This window comes from Euprymna scolopes, chromosome 46, assembly GCF_053919585.1.
Source record: "Euprymna scolopes isolate OS-2025 chromosome 46, ASM5391958v1, whole genome shotgun sequence".
NCBI classification, from domain to species: domain Eukaryota; kingdom Metazoa; phylum Mollusca; class Cephalopoda; order Sepiida; family Sepiolidae; genus Euprymna; species Euprymna scolopes.
In genome coordinates, this window is record NC_136527.1 from 71,533,908 (window position 1) to 71,553,426 (window position 19,519).

The 19,519-nt window shown below is 32.7% G+C and overlaps 1 protein-coding gene across 1 annotated transcript; it reads left to right on the forward strand.

Moving 5' to 3' along the window:
• The first annotated feature begins 10,039 nt into the window (after positions 1-10,039).
• Positions 10,040-12,463, forward strand: LOC145270107 (uncharacterized). The gene has a single exon (XM_080125710.1). The coding sequence runs from the start codon at positions 10,197-10,199 to the stop codon at positions 11,616-11,618; it is 1,422 nt and encodes a 473-aa protein (XP_079981836.1). The 5' UTR covers positions 10,040-10,196; the 3' UTR covers positions 11,619-12,463.
• Positions 12,464-19,519: the final 7,056 nt, after the last annotated feature.

A 19,519-nucleotide genomic window follows, 5' to 3' on the forward strand; every position in this document is an offset into this window, starting at 1 on the left:
GAACCGCAGTCTGTCTTTTTTTTTTTTTTTCAATTTAGTCACGTACAAATGATCCACATGGGATCTTAATTAAAAAAATATGCAATTATAATATGCTAGTAACTTACGACCCCCAATTTCAAGGTCAAATTAAATTATTATCTTACACAATTTCAAATGTAAGAAGAATTCCAAATCATTTTTTTTTCAATTAAAGGAGAAAGGACCAAGGTTTCATAAAAAAAACAAAAGAAAAAACAAACAACGTGGTTTAAAAAAAAAAGTTTTAAACTTCGAACTTTACAGGTAAATTTCTAAAAAACACTACTTTTTTTTTGTTTTAAATTTGAATATATTATTTATTGACATTTTCTCTTCAATTTGTGATATATAAAACTTTGGTGAGTAAATTAATTATTTACTTTTAAATAGAAACTTGAAAATGGGGGGGGCGTGAATTAAAAAAAAACGTTTGTCTAAAATATTATATTCGGTTTATTGGAAAGAGCATAAAATTTCACATTGACCCTGAAAATATCGTAAAAATAGAATCAATAGAAAAATTTTGATAGATTTTTAAAGTTTAAAAATTGAAAAATATTGAGTTCGTAAAATTCATTACTGTTTTTTAAATAACAAAAAAAAAATATTTCTATTACTTTAATAGTTTATTTTGGAAGTATAATCAATAAAGAAAATAAACAACCCACTTTTAAAGAGAACTTACGAGTTTTTTTATATTTTATTCGCAGTTTTGTGTTAGGGGTGTCAAAAATTCCTACAAAAATTCTGATACACCTATCGAAACAATGTCTTATTAGTTCTTAGCGACCGAAGTTAACATTAACGAAATAAATTACTTTTCTGATTTAACGAAACAGAAAAAATATTTTATCTTTTAATCTGCTCAAATTATGAAAAAAAAAAAATCTGCTCGTCTTAAATCAAGAACTTACACAAATTATAACTAATCATTACGTTAACAAAAAAGTGAGATCTTATTACACTTAGCAAAAAAAAAATAGGGAGGATATATTTATAATAGCCATTTTGCAAAAAAATGAGAATCTAAACGTTGCACAAAAGAGAATCATTTTTGTTTGTCATTTTGCAACAAAATTAGAAACTTTTTCCTTACATTTTGCAACAAAAACAACATCAATACAACATCAAAACAACAGATGTCTTTTCCTTGTGCTTGATTACAGAGCAATGTCTGACCATTGTCCCTTTTCTCTCATAATTTTGGGTAATTATTGTGCCAGCTAGGGAAATCTGAGTCCACTATCCAATCGATATCGATTCCAAGAATATTTTAGTCACTTACTAGTAATTGGCCAATTATATGCTTAGATACTGTCCACATTGTCCTCCCTCAACAAAAAAAAAAATCGTGTGGGTAGTACAATAATTACCCCAAAATTATACAAGGAAAGGGGCAACGATCAGACGTTGTTTTGTCTCAAGAACAAGAAAAAAACTCGTATCTTACGGGTTTATGTGATTTTTTTTTTTGTAGTAATCAGTTCCTCTAGTACCTTGCCGAGCCGCCACATCGGCCATTTAGCAAGGACCATTCTGGAGGAACTAAGAACATGTTCCATAGTATGTGCTTTTTCTTTGTATAAAGGACAGATTAAATAGTCTCTCTCTTTTTTTCTTTTACATCGGCATAACCACTTATCAAGGCCCAGATGCCACTCGAGGATAAGGGTTAAGAGTGTACAGTAGTCAATTGAGCAATATTGTAATGGTAAGCAATGAAAATTTGGTAAATTGGATTACTTAAGGGGAACGGCTCATCAAGAACTTGTTTACATTGGACTTGAAGAAAGAAATGCTGATTGTACCTATTTACTATGCCTCCCCACGGGACAGAGTTAGACACCAGGGTCGTTTTTTAACGTGGAGAAAAGGTACAAAAATAAAAATTGTCTCAGTCGTGAAGGATTTCTCCTCCACCGAAAGAGAACAAGAAATGGAAGTGCAGCATCTGAAGAACAGATACTACACTTTGATCTTGACCAAAAGGCCAATCAGATTGTAGTCAGCTGGAAAGCAGGAAAACGGAAGACAATTCCACAGGCGTGCAGTTCTAAGAAAGAAGCTTTGTTCATGGAATCTACGTTTAGGTTTAGGCACAGATAAAGAGTGTGGGGGGGGGGAATTATTGATTGTGTTTTCAGCTAGACTGGTGCTTCTTGTGAAAGTTTGGCGAGGTTGGGCATTGACAGAAGCATCTCGTAAGTTGGGCGTATTATGAAGCAAAACCTCAGTGGCGCCATATGCCAAATGTCATTCTAGAGATTGGATCTTTGCATAGCTTTTTCTCAGTTTGCCAATTGTTCCCGCTGTGACTGTTGAATGCCTTTTGCTTTCTTCCTTTCAAAATAGAAAAAAATGCTGAGTCGGGTTTATTGATTTACTAGCATTTCAGGCCGGCGTTGCCCGGTAGTTTGGAGGTGTATGTTGAGCAAAAAAAAAAAAAAAGTGGTAAATTTTTTTTAACTTTGACCCCTATTATGACCCCTTTACATTTATTGTTTGGAGCTCAAATCAAGTTATTAAGTTAGATCCATGTCCAAGGAACCTATATCTAAAATTTCAAGTGTTTAGACCCAAAATTGGCGGAGGAGTTTGGTAGAGTTCTCAAATGTCAAATTGTTGAACTTTGACCCTTTAACAGCGGAATTTCTGGCCGAAAACGGATTACAAAGATTTTCCCAAATCTCAGTACCCTGTATATCAAATTTCGAGTCTGTAGACTTAAAATTGACAGAGTTATTGCATAGAGCAATGTACACACAGATACACAGACACGTTCACTTTTATAGATATATAGATTACCGGTTCTTTCCAAACAACATCTTCATCTTGTTTTTTTGTTTTGTTTTGTTTTTTTTTACAGTTCCTCTTGCCCAGACATTTTCTTAACAAAAAGCAGTCGCTTCAGACACGCACTTTAAAAGTTTCTCACACCATTTCAGGGCCGCATTAGGTATATCAGAATTTTTGTGGGAATTTTTGACACCCCTAACACGAAATTGTGAATAAAATATAAAAAAAGCTCGTAATTTCTCTTTTAAAAGTGGGTTGTTTATTTTCTTTATGGATTATACTTCCAAAATAAACTATTAAAGTTGTTTTAAAAGTAATAGAAATATTAAAAAAAAAAAAAACAGTAATGAATTTTACGAGCTCAATATTTTTCAATTTTTAATTTTTAAAAATCTATCAAAATTTTTCTATTGATTCTATTTTTACGATATTCTCAGGGTCAATATGAAATTTTATGCTCTTTCCAATAAACTGAATATAATATTTTAGACAAACGTTTTTTTTTAATTCACGTCTCCCCTCCATTTTCAAATGTCTATTAAAAAGTAAATAATTAATTTACTCACCGAAAAGTAAATAATTAATTTACTCACCAAATTGAAGAGAAAGGGTCAATAAATAATATATTCAAATTTAAAATAAAAAAGTAGTGTTTTTTAGAAATTTACCGATAAAGTCCGAAGTTTAAAACTTTTTTTTTTTTTTTTTAAACACGTTGTTTTTTTTTTAATGAAACCTTGGTCCTTGCTCCTTTAATTGAAAAAAAATTAGGGCTTGAATTACATTTTTCGAGGAGTTATAAGCTTGGAAAGACGGGGTGGAATTATTCACTATTTTTCACGAAATTTCTGACACACCTAGGGCCGCATGTACATATATTTTAATAAAAATTTCAAATAGAATTTGATGTGAAATATTAGGTTGGTGCAAAAATAATGTTTTTGACGTTCGTTTAAACGTCCAAAAAATGCCATTATTTTTGTACCAACCTAATAGAAAAACAAATTAAAAAAGATAAAACGAATATGTTCAAATTCACTGCAGACACTTAAAATATAATAATATATATTTTAAACATGTCTTTTTCGTTGTTCCTTTCGAAATAATTAAGCCTAAACCGCAATGTTTTCAAATTAAATAATAAACAAACCTTAATTTTCAATATCAATAACGAGCGTGTTCTGCGATGATGAAATCTAAAATGTTTCCTCCCCAAAAAGTTCCTGAAATGAAAAAACATAATTTTGCCTTTACACTTAATATTTATTTAATTAATTCATTATCCTCACTCATTTTATTTAAAAATGTAGTTTAAAATATATTCTAAATAATGATTCCATTTTCTTAACAGTACGGATTGTTTTGATGACGGGACGTTCTTGACAATTCACCAAAAAACTTTTAATAGCTTCGTTTTTTCAACTTTTAAAGTCATTTCCTCAAGCAAAGATAACGAATTTGAGAAAAAATATTTCGTGTAGGTCTTTTCTATCATTACCATGGCCTCACCGGGGTTCCAAAATCGACCTGCCCTAATGTACACCTCATGCCAGCTAGGTGTGTCAGAAATTTCGTGAAAATAGTGAATAATTCCACCCCATCTTTCCAAGCTTAGAACTCCTCGAAAAATGTAATTTATACCCTATTTTTTTTTTCAATTAAAGGAGCAAGGACCAAGGTTTCATTTAAAAAAAAAAACAAAAAAAAACGTGTTTTTTTTTTTTAAAGGTTTTAAACTTCGGACTTTACAGGTAAATTTCTAAAAAAAACAGTTCTTTTTTTTTGTTTTAAATTTGAATATATTATTTATTGACATTTTCTCTTCAATTTGTGATATGTAAGACTGTGATACATAAATTAATTATTTACTTTTTAATAGACATTTCAAAATGGGAGGCGTGAATTATTCGACCCCCTGTCTTTCCAAGCTTATAACTCCTCGAAAAATGTAATTCAACCCCTAATTTCTTTTTCAATTAAAGGAGGAAGGACCAAGGTTCCATCAAGAAAAAAAAGAAAAAACAAATAACGTGGTTTAAAAAAAGGTTTTAAACTTCAAACTTTACAGGTAAAATTCTAAAAAACACTACTTGTTTTTTGTTTTAAATTTGAATATATTATTTATTGACCGTTTCTCTTCAATTTGTGAGTAAATTAATTATTTACTTTTCGGTGAGTAAATTAATTATTTACTTTTTAATAGACACTTGAAAATGGGGGGGGGCGTGAATTAAAAAAAAACGTTTGTCTAAAATATTATATTCAGTTTATTGGAAAGAACATAAAATTTCACATTGACCCTGAAAATATCGTAAAAATAGAATCAATAGAAAAACTTTGATAGAATTTTAAAGTTTAAAACTTGAAAAATATTGAGTTCGGAAAATTCATTACTGTTTTTAAAAAAAATATATTTCTGTTACTTTTAAAACAACTTTAATAGTTTATTTTGGAAGTATAATCCATAAAGAAAATAAACAACCAACTTTTAACAGAGAAATTACGGGATTTTTATATTTTATTCGCATTTAGTGCACCTCATGCCAGCACATGTTTTCTTTAGTCATTACATGTCAACACTCGGGATCCACAAGGAAACAAAGACAAGAAAAGAACTCGACTCACTTTTTTTTCAATTGAAATAACCAGCATACCCCTCCCTTGAAGCATAAACATGTTTTTTCTTTTGGACCTCTGACAAAAGGAGGGTGGACCTGGACCTGTAAATTCACTCTTGTCCCTTCATTTGTTCGCACTTTTCTTAATAACTACGTCTTGGAATTTTTTGAAATTTTGCACAAACATTAAACATGATATAAGTAAAAAAGTAACTGAATGGATTTTCCAGGAAAACTCCGGTTGCCCCCCCCCCTAGAGGTACCTTTTGGGTGCAAACGGTTAAATTGACACTTTTGTGCTTATTAAAAAATTGATGCCTTGGATTTTTATAAAACTTTCTGAAAAGTTCTAACTGATTTCTATATCATTTTGTTTGTCTATACTTCGCGATAACTCTTGGATGTACCCCAGGCCCAGGGGCTCTTTTAGGGGTAATAAAAACACTCCATTTTTTAGACTATTTTACCATATTTGTCCGAAATTTTCTGTGTATTTAGCAGTTTTGCGTGGTGCTGAACTCAAATTTAAATATGTTAAGGCCTTGGGGACTTTTGGTGCTAAATGGAGGGGGACAGATGATGGACTCAGTAATGTTTTTTTTTTTGCATAGTGCAGAACTCAAATATACATATGTTAAGGCCTAAGGCTGTACCGTTTGTTCATTTTCACCAGGATTTGACGTCCCTTGGGGACTTTTGGGGCAATGGGGGGGGAAATGCTGAACTTAGTCATTTTCACCAGGATTTGACGTCCCTTGGGGACTTTTGGGGCTACGGGGGGGGGCAAATGCTGAACTTAGTCATTTTTTATGCCTCGTTCACTGTGCACTCACGGGGGGACCATGCATGCTTCACTTGTTTTAAATTTCATGTTGCTTTTTAATAATTTTAGAGACATGAGTTGAAACAGTAGATGGTACTTGAATAAAATTTCATCAAAAAAATTCATATAAATTTTATATTAAAAAAATTGTATGACATTCACTTTTTATTATCTAAAAAGTCTTTAACGTTCAATAAAAAAAAATATATATTAAATATACTTCCTGGTAGTTTCCTCTGTTCTGGTTTAGTCATTGCTTAATCAAAGTGAGTAATTTAGCTGACAATCTGAGCCAAATAGTTTTGTCAACGTGAAGATTTTAGTTTAGAAATATTTTGATAATTAATCAATTGTTCAGTTTCATTTAACTGGCATAATATTTTTAAAGGCATATAATTCCCACTGTCTTTATAGTGTTCATATTTCTTTGTCAATTCCATCGTTGATTAGACAATTAAGAGAACTATAACTAAGTTAAAATGGAGGACCAATAAATGAGTTGCATTCGGCCTTAAAATTTGTTTGCAACTGATTTCAAGTCAAAAATCGCCGCCTAGGTGCAATCCCTGTCTTCTGGTAGAAGTTATAATATCTACAAAACAGAAATCTCATTTTATCCATGTTATTTTTAACATATATATATATATATATATATATATATATATATATCATTGTACAGTGTGTTTCGATCTCAAATTGTTTAGCCACACTGAAGATTTTCATTTACAGCCATATGTTTACAAATACCTATTCCATAGATTAAAAACGTAGTAAAAGCAAAAAATAATTTATGTAAAATACATCATTTTTTTCTTAACTAAAAAACATTGACTTAATGTTTCAAGCAGTTCCAGTAAACAAATGTACACAGACAGTATGAACGACCCTTATAAAATTAGTTGTATTCGATGAATGAGTTGTATTCGGCCTTAAAATTTCTTTGCAACTTATTTCAAGGTTAAAAAATTGCCGCCTAGGTGCAATCCCAGTCTTCTGGTAGAAGTTATAATATCTACAAAACAGGAATCCTATTTTCATCCATGTTATTTCTAACATATAGTCATCCACATACAGAATTGTTTCGCTGTATCGCAGCTCATCAGCTAGACATGCAGTTACTTAAAACCAAGATCGCAACTTTACTGCCCAAACGAGAGTAAAGGCTTCTCACCATTACACTATACGGCTGTTGTGTGGGTAGTGAACGATGAAAAATGCCTAAGTTCTATTGGTTTACACAAAGAGAATTGTTTAATACAGTAATGGCAGTTTGTATATCACTTGATTACAAAGATTACAGGAATATATATGTAAACTGTCACATAAACAGTGTTTGGATCCCAACTTTTCTAGCCACACTGAAGATGTTCACTTACTGCCATATGTTTACAAATACGTATTGAATAGATTGAATACGTGATAAAAGAAAAAAAAAAATTTAGTCTAAGAAAAAATAATGTATTTTACATAAATTATTGACTTAATGTTTCAAACATTTTTTATAGACTAAAAAGGTATCAGAAAAAATAATGTATTTTACATAAATTATTGACTTAATGTTTCATACTTTTTTGTTAGACTAAAAGGTATAAGAAAAAATAATGTATTTTACATAAATTATTTACTTAATGTTTCAAACATTTTTCTTAGACTAAAAAGTATCAGAAAAAATAATGTATTTTACATAAATTATTGACTTAATGTTTCATACTTTTTTGTTAGACTAAAAGGTATAAGAAAAAATAATGTATTTTACATAAATTATTGACTTAATGTTTCAAACTTTTTTCTTAGACTAAAAAGTATAAGAAAAAAAATAATGTATTTTACATAAATTATTGACTTAATGTTTCAAACGTTTTTGTTAGACTAAAAGGTATAAGAAAAAATAATGTATTTTACATAAATTATTGACTAAATGTTTCAAACTTTTTTCTTATACTAAAAAGTATAAGAAAAAATAATGTATTTTCCATAAATTATTCACTTAATGTTTCAAACATTTTTGTTAGACTAAAAAGTATAAGAAAAAATAATGTATTTTACATAAATTATTGACTTAATGTTTCAAACTGTTTTCTTAGACTAAAAGGTATAAGAAAAAATAATGTATTTTACATAAATTATTGACTTAATGTTTCAAACTTTTTTCTTAGACAAAAAGGTATAGGAAAAAATAATGTATTTTACATAAATTATTGACTTAATGTTTCAAACTTTTTTGTTAGACTAAAAAGTATAAGAAAAAAAATAATGTATTTTACATAAATTATTCACTTAATGTTTCAAACATTTTTGTTAGACTAAAAGGGTATAAGAAAAATAATGTATTTTACATAAATTATTGACTTAATATTTCAAACTTTTTTCTTAGACTAAAAAGTATAAGAAAAAATAATGTATTTTACATAAATTATTGACTTAATGTTTCAAACGTTTTTGTTAGACTAAAAGGTATAAGAAAAAATAATGTATTTTACATAAATTATTGACTTAATATTTCAAACTTTTTTCTTAGACTAAAAAGTATAAGAAAAAATAATGTATTTTACATAAATTATTGACTTAATGTTTCAAACTTTTTTCTTAGACTAAAAGGTATAGGAAAAAATAATGTATTTTACATAAATTATTGACTTAATGTTTCAAACTTTTTTCTTAGACTAAAAAGTATAAGAAAAAAATAATGTATTTTACATAAATTATTCACTTAATGTTTCAAACATTTTTCTTAGACTAAAAGGTATAAGAAAAAATAATGTATTTTACATAAATTATTGACTTAATGTTTCAAACGTTTTTGTTAGACTAAAAAGGTATAAGAAAAAATAATGTATTTTACATAAATTATTGACTTAATGTTTCAAACTTTTTTCTTAGACTAAAAAGTATAAGAAAAAATAATGTATTTTACATAAATTATTGACTTAATGTTTCAAACTTTTTTGTTAGACTAAAAGGTATAAGAAAAAATAATGTATTTTACATAAATTATTGACTTAATGTTTCAAACTTTTTTGTTAGACTAAAAAGTATCAGAAAAAAAATAATGTATTTTACATAAATTATTGACTTAATGTTTCAAACTTTTTTCTTAGACTAAAAAGTATAAGAAAAAATAATGTATTTTACATAAATTATTCACTTAATGTTTCAAACATTTTTGTTAGACTAAAAGGGTATAAGAAAAATAATGTATTTTACATAAATTATTGACTTAATGTTTCAAACTTTTTTCTTAGACTAAAAGGTATAAGAAAAAATAATGTATTTTTCATAAATTATTCACTTAATGTTTCAAACTTTTTTCTTAGACTAAAAGGTATAGGAAAAAATAATGTATTTTACATAAATTATTGACTTAATGTTTCAAACTTTTTTCTTAGACTAAACGGTATAAGAAAAAATAATGTATTTTTCATAAATTATTGACTTAATGTTTCAAACATTTTTCTTAGACTAAAAGGTATAGGAAAAAATAATGTATTTTACATAAATTATTGACTTAATGTTTCAAACTTTTTTCTTAAACTAAAAAGTATAAGAAAAAAATAATGTATTTTACATAAATTATTGACTTAATGTTTCAAACAGTTCCGGTAAAACAAATGTATGCAGAGATATGAATGATCCTTATGATTCTGAAGTATCTCATTCACTAATTTTTGGAGCCACCAACTTTAGAAATTTTTGTTTCAAATATTTCAATATTTTTTTCCACATTTCATTTTTACCATTGTGTATTTTATTAACTAGAATCTCTTATTTATTCACAGGTTAATGAATCAAAACATAAAGATTTTATAAATATAAGGGGAACAATTTAATTCTCACATAAAATTCAAACGGACAGTATAAAGAACACTTACAATTCTGCAATTTCTGATTCACCATTAACATTACTTACTGCAAAAACACAAACAAGAGAAAAATCCAGCATGTGTGAAGTTTGTAGCTTTTCATTTTCCGATTGTTCACATATAAAAAGACACATTAAAACACACATCGCAGATAAACTTTATTCTTGTGAAATTTGTGGTTCATCATTTCCAGAGAGGCCAGCATTAAAAGTCCATTTGCGAACACACACGGGAGAAAAACCTTATGACTGTGATTTTTGTGGCTCCTCATTTGCAGAGAAGGCAACATTAAAAATCCATCAGCGAACACACACAGGAGAAAAACCATATTCTTGTGAAGTGTGTGGCAACGCTTTTTCACAAAAATTTAATTTACAGATGCACATCCGTACACACACTGGTGAAAAACCTCACATCTGTCAAATATGTGGCGCAGCATTTACACTAAAATCACATTTAAAATTGCATGAACAGAAACATACTGGAGAAAAACCTTTTACTTGTGATGTTTGTGGTTCACGATTTTCAATGAAATCCAAATTAAAAATCCATATCCGCAGACACACAGGTGAAAAGCCTTATTCTTGTGAAGTGTGTGGCTCAGCTTTTTCAGTGGGATCGTTGTTAAAAAGACACATGAAAATTCACACAGGAGAAAAGGCGCATTCGTGTCAAGTTTGTGGCTTAGCATTCTCAGAAAAGTCTGATCTCAAAATCCACACACGAATACACACTGGCGAAAAACCTTATGCTTGTCAAGTGTGTAGCTCTGCCTTTTCAGTAAAATCACATCTAAACACACACATGCGTACACACACTGGTGAGAAACCTTATTCTTGTGAAATATGTGGATCAGCGTTTTCGGTAAAATCTAATTTTAAAAGGCACTTACGCACACATAGTGATAAAAAGTCTTATGCTTGTCAAGTGTGTGGTTCAGTATTTTCAGAAATGTCTTATTTAAAAGTCCATGCGCGAACACACACCTGTGATAAAAAACCTTATGACTGTCAAGTGTGTGGCTCATCATTTTTTGGAAAGTACGATTTAAAAATCCACATGAGAAAACACACAGGTGAGAAGCCTTATTCGTGTGAAGTGTGTGGTTCAACTTTTTCACAGAAATCAAATCTTAACATGCACATGCGAACACACACTGGTGAGAAGCCCCACGCTTGTCAAGTTTGTCGATCAACGTTTTCAGGAAAATCATCTTTAAAATTGCACATGCAGACACACTCTGGAGAAAGGCCATTTGTTTGCGAGGTTTGTGGTTCGGCATTTTCTGGAAAATTCAACCTGCAAATGCATGTGCGAACTCACACTGGTGAAAAACCTTACCCCTGTGAAGTATGCGGTGCAGCTTTCTCACAAAAATGTCATTTTGTGAGTCATATACGAACTCATACTCAAGAAAAACCTTATTCATGTCAAGTTTGTGGATCAGCGTTTTTACAGAAGTGTAATTTAAAAAGGCACATGCGTATTCATATAGGGTAGATTCTGCCACACGAAATTGGAAAGTGTGAGTCATCTGGTATCAAGTTGCAAGGTTTTTTGGAGTATGGCTTTTACACAGCGAGGCATGATGGAGTATGTAACTATCTCTACTGGACCATCTGTAAAAAATCAAACATCCAGTGTAGCAGCAAGTCCTAGGAACATAAACCTGAAAGAACAGTTGGAAATGACTTATATACCATAGATTACGACGATGTAATCCCTACAGCCACCTACCTTGAAAATGCTGCTGTAAAACCTGACAAAGTTATATGGAATAAGTCAGAGAGTTACAACCTTGGTTTCAGTGAGTGTCCCTAATGATGGAGGTCTGAAAGAGAGAAACAGACAAAATATCAAGGTTTCATGTATGATATGAAAAGAAACTGGAATCTTGGAGAGATATCAATCATACCAGTTATCATAAGTGCCACAGAGCTTATGAAGAAGAATCTGAAGTCCAACCTAACTAATATTCCTGGTGATCCAAGTGCAAATGAGATCCAGACAATTGCACTTAAGGGAACAGCAAGGATACTAAAAAGAGCTTTCGGTTGGTTTCAATAAAAAGCAGGGCAATGTTGGCAGCTGGTTTGGCTACCCCGTACCCAGCGTTACAATCTTCAAAGGAAGAAAATTGCTAGAAGCCTAATGCTTGGGGCTCTACAGCTGAGCAACCACAAAACCCAAACTTCATGGAGGACTTCAAGCTGTCATCAAAGCTTCATGTGTTTCCTTTCGACATCCTTTCTGGTCCTTGAGAAGTAATGCACGTTTATTAAAATTTTCCACATGGGTGGTAGGGGGCATAGAATTTTACGGTTTTGGTTTATTTATTTATTATTTTTTATATAGTATCATTTTTTGGATGTAGTGCATTGTGCATAGTCGTGAGTTTCCTGGTTTTCTGGTTTAGGTGTCCAAGTTCTTCTTTGGTCCAACCTAGAAACGGCGCAGAGTGATACAGCTCATGTACTTATACCTTTTATTACGATATTGAAATGCGGGTTGACCTGGAAAATTGTGTTAATTGCTTCCTCAGAGCCGGGAAGAAGATTCACATTGAAATCATACAGCTTGCTAGAAAAGGCGGGTTTGTATTACTGTACACATAGATTCGAAAAAGTTGTCAAAAAACAAATATATAACAAATAAATGTTATCAAAGGCAAGATAAGTTACTTTTCTACCAAACTGGATATATTTTTCGTGTTTTTATTCAATGTAACATATTTATTCAGATCGAAAAACATACAGTGTTTACCGATGTATTGGAAAATTCAAAATGGCGCCTTATTCTCGCTTTAACACGGTAAGTGTGCGAAAAGATGTTATAAATAAAAAACCGGATAAAATACTGTTAAAAACTCGCTCAATATATGTTACCGTGACATAGGTTGACATATATTCGGCGGGTTTTTAATAGTATTTTGTATAGTTTTATATTTATAACACCTTTTTCCATACTTACAGTGTTAAAGAGGGTGTGAGACGCCATCTTGAATTTTCGAATACATCGGTAAACAATGCATGTTTTTCGAGCTGAATAAACATGTTACATTGAATAAAAACACGAAAAATATATCCAGTTTGGTAGAAAAGTAACTTCTCTTGCTTTTGATAACATTTATTTGTTATATATTTGTTTTTGACAACTTTTTCGAATCTATGTGTACAGTAAAACAAACCCGAAAAGGCATTAAATATACAGAAAATAAAACAATGGAAATACATTGATATTGAAAAGATTGATTCAATTCAACACGTTAAGCTGAGTAAAAACTTGACAAAGAGTATTATGCCATTTAAGAAAGCTACAAAAAATAGATTACAGACAAAAAATACAACTAGAGAAAGTGTGAGCTACCTGACATCCAACTATTGCCTGTAGTAAAAACACTAAACTGGCCACCTCACCTTATTCATGTGAAGTTTGTGGATCAGCATTGTTTAAAAAGACACATACAGATTTACATGGAGTCCCAAATGATTTTGGCCTAGATAGAGCTGAATGGGAAAAGATGAAAAAATATCAGGACCTAAAAATGATCTAAAAACGACACGGTCTCTGAAAGAAATAAACATTATACCGATTGTGATGGGAGCAACTGGTTTAATAAAGTGAAGCTTCAGAAATACTTAGAAGCAATCCCAGGAAGACCAAGCTGTAACGAAATACAGATAGCAGCCATAAAGGGAACAGTGTATATTCTTAAAAGAGCCCTCAGATATAAATTTACATCGTAACAGAATCAAGTGTTAGCTCCAGGAGAGAGCCCCTTGATCTCTTAAAACTTATTAGTTATATAAAAAAAACTTTCATGAAAAACACTCGACTAGCTGAAACAATAACCAATAATGGTTTTGTTTTGTTTTTTACGGTTAAAAACGACATGGTCTCTGAAAGAAATGAACAATATACCGATTATGATGGGATCAACTGGCTTAATAAAATGAAGCTTCAGAAATACTTAGAAGCAATCACTGGAAGACCAAGCCGTAATGAAATACAGATAGCAGCCATAAAGGGAACAGTGTCTATTCTTAAAAGAGTCCTCGGATATAAATTTAAATCATAACGGAATCAAGTGTTAGCTCCAGGAGGGAGCCCCTTGATCTCTTAAAACTTATTAGTTAAATAAAAAAAAAACTTTCATGAAAAACACTCGACTAGCTGAAACAATAACCAATAATGGTTTTGTTTTTATTTTACGGTCTAAAAACGACATGGTCTCTGAAAGAAATGAACAATATACCGATTATGATGGGAGCAACTGGCTTATTAAAAAAAATACTCAATCAAATTAAGTGAAATTTTTTTTATATCTTCTGTCTAAAACGGATGTGTACAATATAACCGTTTTTTTTCTCGATATTTTCATTTTTTTAATGTCTTGATTAAACTGTACAAGTACCAAACTCTTTGCCAAGAACTTTGACGCTAATTTTACTCTTTGCCGACAACCCTTAATATTTCCTCCTGCATCAGAAAACACGGTATGCGATATACATATATATGTACGTGATCTTGTCAAACTAATCAAAAACCTTGATTCAAGTAAAGCAACCGGCCGTGACGGTATTCCAATTATAGTACTCAAAAGAATTCAACCAGAACTAGCGCCCACACAAAACTGTTTAAACGTTGTCTTAAAGAGACTTGCTTCCCATCACCCTGGAAAATCTCATCAGTATTTAAGAATTCAGGTGATCGCTCATATCTCTCTCAGTACAGGCCAATAAGTCTCTTGTGCGTCATGAGTAAGTTGCTGGAATCTGTGTTAAATAGAGAAGTAATCAAACATCTCAGCAAAAATAACCTTCTTAGTGACACACAATATGGTTTCCGTTCTGCTAGATCTACAGCAGATGTGCTTAAATTATTTCTTTCTGATAGGTTCATAAGAGTAGTAGTTGATGGGCAAACATCAAAAGCTCACAGTATTAATGCTGGAGTCTCTCAGGGGTCCATCCTGGGCCTAACTTTTATCCTGATCTACATTAATGATCTTCCAAATCACATCCTTACATCATTCGTAGACATTTTTTCTGACACTACCATCTACGGTAGCACATCTAAGACAGTGAACGACCAAGTTCTCTCTAATACTCTCTCCTCTGATCTTGAGCACATAGTACAATGGGAAAAGGAGTTGCTGGTTACTTTTAATGCATCTAAAACCAAGCATTATCAACGTTCTGATCCCCATCTGGTATGAATGAATGGTTTTCGTCTTGAGGAGGCCTCAAGTTTTGACAAGCTTTTGGGCTTGACCTTTACTCCTGATCTTAAATGGAACACATACATCAAATCTGTGCCAAGGCCACTGTATAAATGGTGGGATCCTTCTATCAATCCAGTAGATATCTCACTGCTGATGCAATTCTAAGAGCCAGATACGTCCAAGGATGGAATACTGTTGCCACATCTGGGCAGGAGCTGCTAAAAAGGACTTGCCCTGCCTTGATAGAGTTCAAAATAGACTTTGTAGCCTCATAGGAGATGTCCTTTTCTCTTCCCTACAACCTCTGTCTCACAGAAGAGATTTAGCGAGTTTGTCTTTGCTATATCGTTATTTTCATGGAAAGTGTCCGACAGCTTACATCTATGGTCTCCCCTCGCCTAATTTTCACAAGAAACACTCGTATAGCTGAAAACATTATCAATAATTCCCCCCACTCTTTATCTGTGCCTAAACGTAGATTCTATGAACAAAGCTTCTTTCTTAGAACTGCACGCCTGTGGAATTGTCTTCCTTTTTCCTGCTTTCTAGCTGACTACAATATGGTTGTCTTCAAGTCTAAGGTAAACAAGTTCTTGATGAGCGGTTCCACTTGTTAACAAATTTACCGAATTTCCATTACTAACGATCACTATATTGTCCAATTTCTACCTGTACACTCTTTAACTCTTATCCTCGAGTGACCTCTTGGCCTTGATAAGTGGTGATTGTCGTTAGTTTAGGTTTTTTATTATAAATAATAGATAACCAAGTTGTGGTTTTATTTGATATAGAACTTTATTACATATTTACATAGGAAGAGAGATTGAAGGTACGTGTGTAGAGGTCTACGCCATGTTGTCGAATACAATATGTATTAGGCGGTTTACATCAATATTCATACGCCATGAAATTGTTACGCATATGAAAGTAGTTCTATGATAACACTACATCCCCCTTACCAGAATGAAGAAAAGTAGTACACATTGTTCAGATATTTATTGTTTAAATCTGTTTGGCCTATGGATTTCACGGCCATGTCTTGTTATATTTGGTGCGTGTTTCTTAGTGTTTATTTGGTTTGAGATGCTTGTGTTAGGGAGTCCAGATTGAGATTGGGTTTGGTCACGGAAGTGAAGATGTTTATGGGTTGCTTTTCCATCTGCTCTGATATGGACTCTGTTACGTCTTTTTGACGATCCATCTGGCAATTCGAGGATGTACGATCTAGGTTCTGTACATTTGCTGAGAATTGTTGCTGGTTTCCATTTTCCAGTTTGGTTATCCCACATACGTACGTGTTGTCCAGGGACAAGTGCTGGTAAGTCATGGGCTGTTTTATCGTGATAGGTTTTTTGTATATCCTGTCTGTGCTTTAGTTCTTCGTGGATATGGTCACGGTTGGGAAATCTGTGATTCGTGATTTTTGCAATCAGGTTCGATTTCATGATGCGACTGTTTAGAGGTTCAGCTGGGCTTGGAAGTTTGTGGCTGATAGGCGTTGTTCTTAAACACAGCATTGCAAGGTTAATATCTCTTCCTGCTTGCTTTGCTTTGACTATTGTTCTTTTAATGGTTTGAATCTGTCGTTCAATGAAACCATTTGATTTAGGAAACCTTGGAGATGATGTGATATGATCGAATTGCCATTGTTGAGCAAATTCTTTAAATGCTTCACTGGAGTACTGTGGTCCGTTGTCACTAATAACTCTGGTGGGAATACCATGTTCTGAAAATATCTGCTTCATTGTTGATATGACCATGTTGCTTGTGGCCATGCCATTCATTTTCCGTATGATTGGGAATTTACTATAATAATCAGCAATTATAAGGTATTCCTGATCGTTACAGTGGAACAAGTCAGTGCCAACAACTTCCCATGCTCTGCTAGGGATGTCGTGTGGTTGTAACGTTTCTTTAGATTGTGCTGGGAGGTTTTCCTGGCATATTGAACACTTTTTGATCATGTTCTCAATATCAGTGTTAATTCGCTCCCAGTAGACAGTATCTCTAGCTTGCAGACGTGTCTTTTCGATACCTTGAAGGCTGTAATGTAGTTGGTCCAGGATAGTTTTCTGCTGATTTTCAGGGATAATAATCCTTGAGCCTTTCATGATTATGCCATCACTGACAGATAACTCATCTCTGTATGACCAGTATGACCGAATTGTCGGTGGTACTTCCTTAATTGAGTCTGGCCATCCTGTTGTTATGGTTTCATGTAATTGGTTGAGTATTGGATCAGACTTTGTTTCCTTTTTTATTTCATTCAGGCGTTCGCTCCTGAATCTCACCAAGTCAACTCGAATATCTAAGTCGATCATGTCAGTGTTTTGAGTACTGGGGAGACGACTTAGTGTATCAGCTATAGTCATTTCTTTGCCTGGTATGTATTCTATTTGTATCTGGTATCCTTGTAATTTGGTCATCATTCGTTGTAGCCTAGGAGGTGCACTGGTCAGTGGTTTCTGTAGTATCATGACCAAGGGTTTATGGTCGGTGTGTACCTTGAACTTCCGTCCATATAGGTAGACATGATACATATGCACACCAAATACAATTGCTAGAAGTTCCCTTTCTATGCACGAATACCGTTGCTCGGCGTCTGTTAAAGATTTTGACGCGTGTGCAATAGGTTTTTTGTTTTGCATTAATGCTGCTCCAAGTCCTTTTAAACTCGCATCAGTTTGCAGTATTGGTACTTTATTCGTGTCGAAGTATGTTAGTGTGGAGTCTTTGGTGATTATTGTTTTAAGCATCTCAAAGCATACCTTGTGATGCTCTTCCCAGAGAAAAGGTACGTCTTTTTTCAACAAGCCTCTTAATGTATGTGTTTTGTCAGCTAATTTTGGTATGGATGGTGATAAATATGTGACAAGGCCTAAGAATTCTTGTAGTTCTTTTTTGCATGTTGGATATGGCATGTCTTGTCAGTCTTTAAGTTTTTCTGGGTCTGGGCTAACACCATTTTCACTATATATCATTCCAAAGAAAGATATATTTTTTTGATTTTATTTTGCATTTTGCTGAATTAAACACAAGACCATTTTTTGCAGCTACTTGCATGAGCCTGTATAAGATCTTATCATGCTCTTTGTCCGTTTTACTATAGACAACAATGTCGTCTGTAATTCCAATTGCTCCGTCAACTTGTTCGAGTATCTGGTCCATTTTCATTTGGAAAATGTCCTGGGATACACTTAACCTAAATGGTAATCTCTGGAAACAGTATCTGCCAAAAGGGGATTGGAATGTCGTTAGCAGCTGAGATTCCTGATCCAAATGTATGGACCAATAACCAGCTTTGGCATCAAGTTTAGAGAACAGCTTGGCACCTGCAAAGTGGTGTGTTAGCTCCTTCTCTGTAGGGGTTGCATGGTGTGGTCTCTTTAGCGCAATGTTAAGGCGTCTTGGGTCTAGACAGATTCTCAGGCTTCCATCTTTCTTGTGTGAATAAGCTAGGCTAGAAACCCAGTCTGTTGGCTCTGTGACTTTTCTAATGATCTTGTTGCTGACCATTTTGTCTAGTTCCTGTTTTATGTTGTCCTTTAGGGCAATTGGGGTTTTTCATGGTGGGTCAATGTGAGGTTGTACGTTTTTGCTCGTTGTTAACTTGACATGTCCAGGCATAGAGCCTATTTTGTCGAATTGATCTGGATAGATCTGTACCAAGTCTTCGATTTTGTTGATTGGTTTGACTATATTTTGTTCTTTCACCGTGCAGTGAAGAGTGACCATTTTCAGTATTTCCAGTGATGGTAATCCTAGAATTGCTGGTCCATTTACATCTACTATATAGAAGGTGCTTTCGTGCCAATCAGGGGTTTGGTAGTTGCATGGTATACTGATATTGCCATAGCACTTTATCGGTGTTCCATTGTAGGCTATTAATTTTTTGTCCTTACTTTGTTTTTTTAGTTTTGGGCAGCCATCAGTAGTAAATTTCTCAGGAAACATTCTACGGAATGTAAAAATTGGTAATGTATTACCTTGGGCTCCAGTATCGACTTTAATTCGTAGTCTGTGAGTCCCGTTTCGATTAGGTAATTTTATATTTATATAAGCGAAGGCTTCATCTCTCTGTGTTTGAGAGGGTGTGTTAATGGTGGAAAAAACTAAATTTTCGAATTGTTCATTTAGTTCCTGGCTGTTGTTCCTGGATAATATATCAGTTTGGATG